Here is a 12,484-nt window from a genome sequence, read left to right as displayed (position 1 = left end):
TCTTTACTTTGAATTCTACCTCATTCAAAAGCCATGATTGAAAGATATCTTCGTTCAATGTAATGTAGAAAGCTGTCTTAGTTTACAATAGCTAAAAATTAAGAGTCTGGTAGTACCTTTTTAGACTAATCAATTTTATTTTAAAAAAGGCATAAGCAAAACATGCTAATCTGAAAAGACGCTACTTGACTCTTTTACCTTCTGACCCTTAAAATCAAATACCCAGAGTAGAAACAAAGTAATTTCATGAAAGGTATTAAATGAATCTTAAAAGATACTGATTTATTTTGCTCCTCGGACATATTTTTCACTAGGAAAGCCATGTTCTCCTTTTCTTTTCACCTTGCCATTTAGATTAGATTAGATTAACAAAGTTGGAAGGGACCTTGTAGGTCATCTAGTTCAACCCACTGCCCAAGCAGGAGACCCTACACCATTTCTGACAAATGGCAGTCCAATCTCTTCTTGAAAATCTCAAGTGATGAAACTCCCACAATTTCTGAAGGCAAACTGTTCCATTGGTTGATTGTTCTCACTGTCAGAAAATTTCTCCTTATTTCCAGGTTAAATCTGATCAGTTTCCATCCATTATTCCTTGCCTAGCCTTCAGGTGCCTTGGAAAATAGCTTGAGCCCTTCCTCTCTGTGGCAGCCCCTCAAATATTGGAACACTGCTATCATGTCTCCCCTGGTCCTTCTCTTCACTAGATTAGTCATGCCCAGTTCCTGCAATAATCATCGTATGTTTTAGTCTCCAGTCCCCTAATCATCCTGCTTGCTCTTCTCTGCACTTTTGTTTTAAAATAGAATAAATCTAACTTTATTGGATTTAACTAGCTTACACAAAACAATAAGAGGTACCAAAACCAACTTTCACACTTTACACACACACAACTGACTCACAAACACACAAAATGCCACATACAACTTTGTGAGATTTTGTGTTTCTGTAGTTAGAGTGAAACACTACAGAAACACACCAAATCTCAGAAAGCTGCAAAAATATTTTTTTATTTTATTTTATTTATATTTTAGAAAAAAGCTGCTAAATTTAAAACTTCCTTAACTTTAAATTGCTGTCTAAAAAAATAAAACTCCTTAAAAAAACCCCAATTAACTTTTTTTTAAAGCTCCCCCCCCTTACGTACCTAATTGGAGGCAGGCAGATTCAGTTGCTCACCGATGAGATGGATTGCAGGCAGGCAGATTCAGTTGCTAGCTGATGCAATTGATTGCAGCAGCCGAAGCAAGGCTTTGCGAGCCGGAAAGAAACAGCAAGTACGCAAGTGGAGGCCGGGCAATTGGGTAGGCATTGGCCGGGGGGAATGGGGGAAGGGATTTTTGCTACTGGTTCTCTGAACTACCTGCCCCCATCGCTACCAGATTGCATGATCCGGTTCAAACCATGAGCATTTCACTCCTGGTGCAGACCTTCTGCATGTGTGCAAAACCTTCTGTGCATGCTTTTTATTTTTAACCAGGAAGTAATGACACCCGGGCGGTGGGTGCCGTTGGTGGTTCAGCGATCGCTACCGGATCACCGAACCACCGGCCACGATCGCTACCGGATTGTGAGAACCAGTCAGAACTGGGAGCATTTCACCCCTGGGCTGTGGTCTTGAGACCTATTGATCCACAAGCTAGCCAATCCTACTTTAACCTACGCTGTTAAACGCTGTTACTTAGTCTAGGATCTTAGTCTAGGATCTTAAACATGAACAATGGTTCATCTTTAGTAATCATGGTATAGCAACAGAGCTAACTCAGATGGGTTCAAGGTAAGGCATCACAGGAGGTGTGAGATAGACCATTGTATAACCCAATTCTCATACATAGGGATTTTTAATTTGTAGCTGGAAATAGAGAAACAAAACAGACTTCAATCAAATCAAAAGTTAATTGAAAGCAGGGCATGTACAGAACAAATATAGCATCGAGAGAACTGTGTCAGAAAAGATGGTGGCCACAACCTCTCTTAATTCAAACAGCACCATGGCCCAGATAATAATGTACTATTAAATTGAATGTAAGCCAGGGGTGAAATCCAGAAGGTTCTGACAGGTTCTGGAGAACTGGCAGCGGAAATTTTGAGTAGTTCGGAGAACCAGTAGTGGAAATTTTGAGTTCAGAGAACCAGCAAATACCACCTCTGGCTGGCCCCCATCCTTCCCAGTGGTGGGTTTCAAATTTTTTTACTACCGGTTCTGTGGATGTGGCTTGATGGGCGTGACAGGGAAGGTTACTGAAAAATCCCCATTTCCTCCCAATCAGCTGGGACTTGGGAGGCAGAGAATAGATGGAGGCAGGCCCAGTCAGAATTTTTACTACCGGTTCTCCTAACTACTCAAAATTTCTGCTACTGGTTCTCCAGAACTGGTTAGAACCTGCTGAAACCCACCTCTGATCCTTCCCCTGGAGTGGGGTGGGAATGGAGATTTTGCAGTATCCCTCCCCTGCCACGCCCACCAAGCCTCACCATGTCCACCAAGCCACGCCCACAAAACCGGTAGTAAAAAACATTGAATTTCACCACTGATGTAAGTTAACTATCTGAATTATTTTTAGGTTGCAGCTGACTGTACCGGGATGCCGGCATCCACAGCCACTCCGCCTTGGATGGATTGAGTCTGAGTCTGTTTCTCCCCATCCAGACCCGCACGGCCTCCAAACAACGGGACAGCACTTCGACAGCTTCGCTGGGGTGGCCTGGGTGAAAAGTACAGCTGAGTATCATCAGCGACAGATGATAACTCACCCCAAAGCCACTGATGACCTCGCCTAACGGCTTCATGTAGATGTTGAACAGGAGAGGCGAGAGAATCGACCCCGCGGCACCCCACAAGTGAGGCGCCCGCGCCGATCTCTGCCCCTGTCAACACCGACTGCGACCGGTCGGAGAGGTAGGAGGAGAACCACCGATAAACGGTGCCTCCCACTCCCAACCCCTCCAACCGGCGCAGCAGGATACCATGGTCGATGGTATCAAAAGCCGATGAGAGATCCAACAGGACCAGGGCAGAGGAACAACCCCTATCCCTGGCCCTCCAGAGGTCATCCACCAACGCGACCAAAGCTGTCTCCGTGCTATAACCGGGCCGGAAGCCGGACTGGAACGGGTCTAGTAGACAGCTTCCTCCAGGTACTGAGGAACTGCCGTGCCACCACACTCTCTACAACCTTCGCAACAAAGCGAAGGTTGGAGACTGGACGATAATTACCCAAAATAGCTGGGTCCAGGAAGGCTTCTTGAGGAGGGTCTCACCACCGCCTCTTTCAAGGCAGCGGAAAGACCCCTCCATCAAAGAAGCATTTATAATACCCCGAGCCAGCCTCGTGTCACATCCTGAGTGGCCAGCACCAGCCAGGAGGGCACGGGTCCAGTAAACATGTAGTGGCATGCAGCCTCCCAGCAACCTGTCCATGTCCTCGGAGCCACAGAATCAAACTCATCCCAAACCACATCAACAAGACGAGCCTCAGTCATCTCATCTGGATCATCGCAATCTTGGTCCAAGCTATCCCGGTTGAGCGATTTTATCGTATAGATAACCACTAAACTCCTCGGCACGCCCCTGTAGGTCATCCCGTCCCCTGGTGAAGAAGGGAACGGGTCACCCAAACAGGGCGGCCGGGCGGTTATCTGCCGACGCAATGAGGGAGGAGGCGAGAACGCCGCCACCCTCAGTGCCACTAGGTAGGTCTTTGAAAAGACCTAACTAGTGTCCGATCAGCTCGAGCGGCTGGACCTCCAGGTGCTCTCTAGGCGTCTTCTCCCGCGTTTCATCTCTCTCAGCTCCTCAGAGAACCAAGGAGCTAATCGAGATCTGTGCCGGGTCAGAGGTCGCAAAGGCACGACACGGTCCAAAGCCCCAGCCGCTGCCTGTTCCCAGGCCGCGACTAGTTCTTCAGTCGTGCCATGGGTAAGATCCTCAGGAACGCCCAAGCTCCGCCTGGAACCTCTCAGGGTCCATCAGGCGCCTGGGACGGAACCAACGCATTGGCTCCGTCTCCCTGCAGTGGTGAGTAGCGGTCTGAAAGTCTAGGCGGAGGAGAAAATGATCTGACCATGACACCGGTATTGTCACTAAATCTCTTACTACCAGATCATTAAACCACTGTCCAGAGATATAAATCAGATCCAGCGCAGATCCCCCCGTGTGAGTAGGGCCATCAGTTACTTGAATCAGGTCCAAGGCCGTCATGGAAGCCTGGAACTCCTGAACCACTGTTGATGACAAGTTCAGGAACTCCTGAACCATGTTTTGATGACAAAACATGAACAATGGTTCATCTTTAGTAATCATCGCATAGCAACAGAGCTAACTCAGATGGGTTCAAGGTAAGGCATCACAGGAGGTGTGAGATAGACCATTGTATAACCCAATTCTCATACATAGGGATTTTTAATTTGGAAATAGAGAAACAAAACAGACTTCAATCAAATCAAAAGTTAATTGAAAGCAGGGCATGTACAGAACAAATATAGCATCGAGAGAACTGTGTCAGAAAAGATGGTGGCCACAACCTCTCTTAATTCAAACAGCACCATGGCCCAGATAATAATGTACTATTAAATTGAATGTAAGCCAGGGGTGAAATCCAGAAGGTTCTGACAGGTTCTGGAGAACTGGCAGCGGAAATTTTGAGTAGTTCGGAGAACCAGTAGTGGAAATTTTGAGTTCAGAGAACCAGCAAATACCACCTCTGGCTGGCCCCCATCCTTCCCAGTGGTGGGTTTCAAATTTTTTTACTACCGGTGCTGTGGATGTGGCTTGATGGGCGTGACAGGGAAGGTTACTGCAAAATCCCCATTTCCTCCCGATCAGCTGGGACTTGGGAGGCAGAGAATAGATGGGGGGGCAGGGCCAGTCAGAATTTTTACTACCGGTTCTCCAAACAACTCAAAATTTCTGCTACCGGTTCTCCAGAACTGGTTAGAACCTGCTGAAACCCACCTCTGATCCTTCCCCTGGAGTGGGGTGGGAATGGAGATTTTGCAGTATCCTTCCCCTGCCACGCCCACCAAGCCACACCATGCCTACCAAGCCACGCCCACAGAACCGGTAGTAAAAAATTTGAATTTCACCACTGATGTAAGTTAACTATCTGAATTATTTTTAGGTTGAGTTGGATGACAACTCCTATGGGTCACCATTACAAGAGGCCACACAGAAGAAGTCACCCTTGGCTGATCCTTTTAATGCACTTCGGTACCGAATTAAAACCAACTCACTCTTTAGCATAACAATTTGTTTATCAGCAGATCTTTCGTTTGGAAACAAGACTGAAGTAATCTCAGAGCAGTTCTGAGTCTGCCTTATTGGACTGGATGTTTATGTGCTTTTAAAAGGGATCACCTCGCAAGTTCTAACAACACACACTGTGTATTCTCACTTAGAGCAAAAGTATCTAACTTTTCTGTGCCAAAAAAAATTGAGAACACAACATATACACACCTGGCACCTCTCTCCAATGCTGGAGGGCAGCCAATTACAAAATATCCACTTATTGACTGGCAAGTAATAAAATTGTCCCTTGGCAATTTTCTAGCCAGAGAAATTCTAGTACCCCAGTTCAGTTTTAGGGATACTTTTGAGCTAAGGAAGAAGGAACTGGGCATATTTCCAAGCAAAGCATTGGATGTAGCTATTCATATATTTTTTACTTTCTACTAATGCTGGAATCCAGAAGCATTCTCTTCATTAAGGATGGAAGTTGGCACTTCTGCAGCATATCAACTTCCCATTATTTTTAATGCCCCTCAGCTAGATATATCACATGCCAGCAAAGAAGCTTCATATCAGCCTGAAGAAATCAAATCTCAGTTGGAAAATTTTCAGGATCTTGGTAGAATGTTATCATCTTATAATTTGTAGGGAGGGGATTAAAAATTAGACAAAGCATAACCTAAAGAGTAAGTTAATGGTCTTCCTTTCATCATCAGCACGTGCCATTGCAAAAGTATAAAAATTACCAAACATTTTCCTAAGAATAACTTCAAATAAAATTCAATCCAATCCAATCAAATCTTGATTTTAATTTGGAAACAACAGAATAACATAGTTGGAAGGGACCTCAGAGGCCTTATAGTCCAACCCTCTGTTGAAGCAGGAGACCCTAAGCCATTTCAGAAAATGACTGTCCAGTCTCTTCTTAGAAAACTCCCGTGTTGGAGCACTCATAACTTCTGGAGGCAATTTGCTGAATTGATTAATTGTAACTAAGGACATTTCTCCTCAGTTCTAGGTTAATTTTCTCCTTGATTAGTTTCCATCCATTGCTTCTCGTTCTGCCCTCAGGTGCTTTGAATGGCTCGATTCCCTCTTCTTTGTGGCAGCCCCTGAGATATTGGAAGACTGCTATCATGGCACCCCTAGTCCTTCTTTTCATAAGACTAGACATATCCAGTTCCTGTGACCATTCTTCATATGTTTTAGCCTCCAGTCCCATAATTATCTTTATTGCTCTTCTCTGCACTCTTTCTAGAGTCTGAACATATTTTCAACATACAAACAGAACAGGGCTCTTCAAAAACATACAAGAATTGGCAATTACATTTCCAAAGTTTCTATCAAAAACTGCATTTCACCAGCAGATGAATTGTACTTCCAGTTAGAGAATTTTACAATAATTGGCATTTGTGTTTGTGCACAGACACTTTTGGGTTGTCCCGTCTCCTGACAACTGGACAAGTCCCTGCAGTTTTCTTGGCTCTTCAGAAGTGGTTTGCCATTGCCTCCTCCTTCCTAGTGCTGAGGGTGACTGGCGCAAAATGACCTGACTGGCTCAATACCCAAAGAGAGACTAGAACTCACAGCCCTTTGGTTTCTAGTCTGATGCCTTGTCCACTATCCCCAATTGTCTCTCTTCTATCATTATTCAAGATGGACCTGTAAAATAATTTGATTGCTGCCACCATCAAAACTACAGGATGGTCATAAAATGTGCATTGTATTCCTAACCAAATTCAAAATGAGACTAGATATGTTTCATTATTTGTCACACAGAACCAGGGGTGAAATCCAGCAGGTTCTGGAGAACCGGTAGTGGAAATTTTGAGTAGTTCGGAGAACAGGCAAATACCACCTCTGGCTGGTCCCAGAGTGGGGTGGGAATGGAGATTTTGCAGTATCCTTCCCTGCCATGCCCACCAAGCCATGCCCACAGAACCGGTAGTAAAAATATTTGGATTTCACCACTGCACAGAACTATAGTAAAGGTTCCCCTTGCACATATGTGCTAGTCGTTCCTGACTCTAGGGCGAGGTGCTCATCTCCATTTCAAAGCCAAAGAGCCAGTGCTGTCCGAAGACGTCTCTGTGATCATGTGGCCAGCATGACTACACACCAAAGGCTCATGGAATGCTGTAACCTTCCCACCAAAGGTGGTCCCTATTTTTCTACTTGCATTTTTTACTTGCTTTCGAACTGCTAGGTTGGCAGAAGCTGGGACAAGTAAAGGGAGCTCACTCCATTACGCGGCACTAGGGATTCAAACCACTGAACTGCTGACCTTTCGATCGACAAGCTCAGCGTCTTAGCCACTAAGCCATCACATCCCTTACACAGAACTGTAGATGTGTGAAAATGCAAGTAAATGCCTTTCACAATTATAGTAATAATTAATAATAATTATTATAATAATAATAATAATAATTATATAATAATTATGTTCATTTCATATATTTGTTAGGACACAAGGGACCTTATATTGAAATCTGTCCATTTGTTGTGGATCTAATTACTTTTGGGATATTAACTCCAGTCTTAACAATGCTTCCGAGTACAGCTTTACTGTATTTTATCCTCTGAACACAAAATACAATACCACCGATTGCTTCAATATTTTAATTCTCAGCTGGGTAGATTCACATTATGTCAAAAAAGAAAATATAGATGTTTATCTACAAGGTTTGCATCATGACCCAAGCATGTTCCAAAGAAAAATAACGCAACAGAATCCACTTTTTTCTGCACAAAAGAAAGCAAGTGTCTTCTTTAATGAAAACTCGAAATCGCACAAACCCTTGAATTAGTAGGTCATTTTTATAACATACATTTGGTTTTAATTTGTCCAAGGCACCTGTAAAAACATTTGCTGGTGTGAGACAGAATGGATCATGGTCCTTTTGAGTAGTTTGGGTTGAGAAAAATAAAGTCTGCTTATTTGTCCTCAGATGTAGGAAGGTATTCTGCAGTTGCATGCTTTTCAAAACTTGGTGGAAAACGTTTGGCTTTTCAGTCCTAACACATATCTTTAAAGGGGGAGAATTGCATAGATTTGTTCTGTTTCTCAAAACTGCAACCAATGCTTTCAAAATATGTAATACTGGATAGAGTGAACATCGCTTGCCTTTTAATATTTTAAGTTCAGAGGAATTTGAGCACTTGACGAATATGAAAAAGCTATTCTATTAGAATTTCTACGCACGTAAAAAAAAATGAAGTTTCAAGTCAATATTATACAGGCAGGATGCAGGGTCGAGTAAAATCACATTTGTTGTTCTGGAACTGCTTAAGAAGGATTACATAATAAGTGGCTAAGATTTAGGAATAAGTGAGGATGAAGAACAACACTGGTTCAGCAAAAAACAGGATATTTTGTTTTTAAACAGTGCCGTCAGTGTCTATACACAATATTCCTGGCTTTGGAGAGGACCAAAGAAGAGCTCGATGCAAGTTCGGTTTGAGTTTTAACGTTCAATGATAACGTTTTGAAGATCAATCACGGCTATCCCGTATTCTCCCAAGTCAGACGACTTTCAAGATCACGCAAGCTAGGATCTCTTCGTTGAAGAGGGATTAAAAAACACTTTTACAAAAGTTATGATCGATGTGAATACAACGAATACAAATAGCCGTTATCAAAACATGCTAAAAGGAGCTTTTTCCCGTCTACCTTTTGCTACACAGAACAATTGCACTGTTAAGGACTGAGCTGTTCCCACAACTTCCTCATTTCATACCCCTGCTTATCACTGTTTCCCCAAAACTATTTTTTTTTAAAATTGAATCTGCAATCTCCAATTCTGCTCATCTAATGCTGCCCACAAAGTTACATTATTTATTTATTTATTTGCAATCTCTTATCCCATCTAAAGTGGGATGCAGTTTCAGAACTCCAATGCCCACTTGCCTTCCTCTCTGAGACACACAACAATTATTATACAGATCATAGCTTCCATGATCTCCCCAAATACGAATGTAAAAAAAAGTGTGAGAAATACTCCTGTGCCAAGACCTTACTTGGGATGTATTTTGACAAGGAAGTAAAAGTATTCTCCATTCACCCATTTCTCCTGGATGCTCAAAGACAGAGTTTCTTTCTTTTCTGCCTTGGAATCTGTCCGTTTTGTAACATTCGCAATCCATTATTCGGTGTACTTGATTAAGAAAGAACTCAATAATTTAAAACATTGAAGCATTTTCAACACTAAAGGATTTCCTTCCCTCTTCTCCACAACTAGTGCAATGCTTTCCTTGCACCTCTGGAACACACAATAGAGAGGCCATCAAAAGAATTTCTTTGCTGCTGCTTCTTGCTGACTCCTGCAGACAGAACAGAAAGGTAAATCCATTAGTTCAACTGACTTTAGAAAGCTTTTTGTCTATCTCAGTAAGTGACTCTTTCAGAACCAGGAATGCTCTGGAATTCAGAGGAGGAGACGGGGCAGCCCCACCGTAAGGTTCTTGGGCTGAACATGGCCTTTTTAGTACTTTAATCTGAAATAATTAAGCTCACTGCAGTTCTCAAGATCTCCAAACCAACTTAAGGCTAACTAACTGAAATAAGATTAACAATGACTTCAGATCACGGTGAAGTGACTGACAGAAGCCGAGCCATTTAGACCAATATTATTTCCCACCAAATACCTTATAGTGCGAAACTAATAATCAAATTAGATTGACATAGAAGGCCAGGAGCACAGTGGCTCAGATGGGTAGGACGCTGAGTTGGAGGTTAGCAAACCTGTGTTCGAGACCTGAGTGCTGCTGTGGGACAGCGTGAACTCCTGTCCTTCGTTCCAGCTCCTGCCAGGGACATGAAAGGAGCCCCAAATTGGGTGTCCCCCACCCAGGGAACAGCTAATGCTTTCAACCTGTAAGCACCTCGGTGCTGAAGTCACACAAGGATGTGCGATGCGACATACAAGGAACATACTCTATCTATTTTGTGTTGCAAAAGGAAAATACCTCACAGAAGGGATTGGAAAAGACGGTGCTTAATTTTTCCTTGCAGGTGTTTGCAAAAACTCATTTAGTTGCCGGTAGAAGATTTGTAGCTGAGGGTTGAACTGTGGAGTTCTTTGGTGCTCTCAGAGTTCGGTTGTTTTCTTGCAGATGTTTTATTACTCAACTAAATCACCTGCTCAGGTAATAAGTTATCTGTAAGTTAACAGTGTAGCACAGAGAGCACCAAGGACCCAGAGGCTTTTACTTGCAATACACATTTCTACGTAAATCTTTCTTCAAGGACCACCAGGTGGCTTATTTAATATTTTGTCCTCTCAGTTTTATTCACATAACAATATTATATTGAAAGCTATGCTAAGAAAGATTTGCTTCATCAACGAGACTTTTACCCAGACCCCCCTGGGTCCGATTTCAGCTTATTCAGTTCAACTCTCTCCACTAACCAGGAGGCCCCCCCCGCAACGTTGACCCCATATTTAAGACCCAAGAAAGGAGGGGAGGACAACACTTATGCATTTCCATGGCAGCAGAAGAGCTGAAAATCTTGTCCACCCTGTCCCTTTTTCTACACCCTTGGGAATGCAGATTTCAAAAGGCTGCTAAAGAGCTGCGGTGGCACAGTGGTTAGAGTGCAGTACTGCAGGCTACTTCTGCCGATTGCCGGCTGCCTGCAATTTGGCAGATCGAATCTCACCAGGCTCAAGGTTGACTCAGCCTTCCATCCTTCCGAGCTGAGTAAAATGAGGACCCAGATTGTTGGGGAGGAATATGCTGACTCTGTAAACCGCTTGGAGAGAGCTGTAAAAAGCACTGCGAGGCCGTATATAAGCCTAAGTGCTACTGCTATTGCTAAAGTGTGTGAGAACCAACTATTTCCTCAACAAGGGAGTGTTTTGGTGAGGACAGGTTCTTGTTGTAAGTTCCCCAAAACTCCAAGAGTGGGCTTTAAATCTTTAAATTACATTTAAATAAATTTAAATAGAAAAGAAGACCGAAAAGGATCCTAAAGAGTTACATGTGACAGTGAGAATGTGAATTATAAGGTTGTTGGTTTTTTTTAAAAAAAATGCACTTTTGAAAATTCCTAAGCCTTTACATAGCGAAGCATGTAAAGCAAACATAATGACAAAAGTGCATTTGTGCCAAGGCACCAGCATCTTAAATACATTGGTGTCAGGGATAAGCAGCATCTCTATCTGTGTTTCTTACAATTTAAATTTATGTGCCTCATTAGGGCTTCCTTAGAACAGACACATGTTCATTTCGGAGCCAGTCATTCAGTTCTATCCCTCAAGGCTCCTCCCTGGTTGCAAGGTATATTCAAGATGACACTTACCTGTACATGATGTAACTAATAAAGAGTAGCGTCTGGAATGCTACAAATATAAAGAAGTGCGTTGTGGATAAACACGATGGAAATTGTGGCAACTCTGGACATTTGGGTTTGTCATTTGATGGCTGAAAAAACAAACAAGATGATGAATTGATTTTTCAACAAGCCGAATCTATTGAGTGTACTCAAAATCGGTTCGACTGAAATAATTTTCAATCGAATTAAAATGTAGGAAGAACGGTTGAAGGATTTGGACATGGCTAGTCTAGAGCAGGAGTCTGCAAACTTGGCTCTTTTAAAACTTGTGGACTTCAACTCCCAGTGTTGCTGGCTGAGGAACTCTGCGAGTTGAAGTCCACAAGTCTTAAAAGAGCCAAGTTTGCAGACCCTTGGTCTAGAGAAAAGGACGACTAGGGGGCACATGATAGCAGTATTCCAGTATTTGAAAGGCTGCCACAAAGAGGAAGGGATCAATTCATTTTCCAAAGCACCAGAAGGCAAGACAAGAAACAATGGATGGAAACTAATCAAGGAGAGAAGCAACCTGGAATTAAGGAGAAACTTCCTAACAGTGAGGACAATTAACCAGTGGACCAACTTTGCCTCTAGAAGTTGTGGATAATTCATCACTGGAGGTTTTTTAAGAAGAGACTGGAGAGTCACTTCTCTGAAAGGGTATAGGATCTCCTGCTTGAGCAGGGGGCTGGACTAGAAGACCTCCAAGGTGCCTTCCAGATCAATTCTGATTGACTGATATGCATGCATTCTTTAAAAAACATGTGGGTGTGTTTGTGTGTTTGAAAAGTGCAGGTAGTAGTTTTGGAATACCACTGTATTATATTATTTTTATTCCTTTATTATTGTGATAAATAGCTCAAAGTGACAAACATACCTAATATTTCTTCCTCTTCCTATTTTCCACATGACAACCCTGTGAGGTGGGTTGGGCTGAGAGTGAA

General features: G+C 42.9%; 1 protein-coding gene across 1 annotated transcript in view; it reads right to left on the bottom strand.

Annotated features, from left to right (window-relative positions):
• Positions 1-7,831: 7,831 nt before the first annotated feature.
• The window catches only part of LMAN1 (lectin, mannose binding 1), a 29,442-nt gene continuing 24,789 nt past the window's right edge, over positions 7,832-12,484 (bottom strand). The window contains exons 12-13 of the mRNA XM_058170376.1: positions 11,529-11,650; positions 7,832-9,547 (exon numbers count right to left, since the gene is read on the bottom strand). Of these exons, the coding sequence (XP_058026359.1) occupies positions 9,511-9,547; positions 11,529-11,650 (159 nt within the window). The 3' untranslated portion in view covers positions 7,832-9,510. The remainder of the gene's footprint in view (positions 9,548-11,528; positions 11,651-12,484) is intronic.

This window comes from Ahaetulla prasina, chromosome 2, assembly GCF_028640845.1.
Source record: "Ahaetulla prasina isolate Xishuangbanna chromosome 2, ASM2864084v1, whole genome shotgun sequence".
Lineage (NCBI taxonomy): Eukaryota > Metazoa > Chordata > Lepidosauria > Squamata > Colubridae > Ahaetulla > Ahaetulla prasina.
Note: the sequence above shows the minus strand (reverse complement) of the source record. Positions and strands in the feature narration are given on the sequence as shown.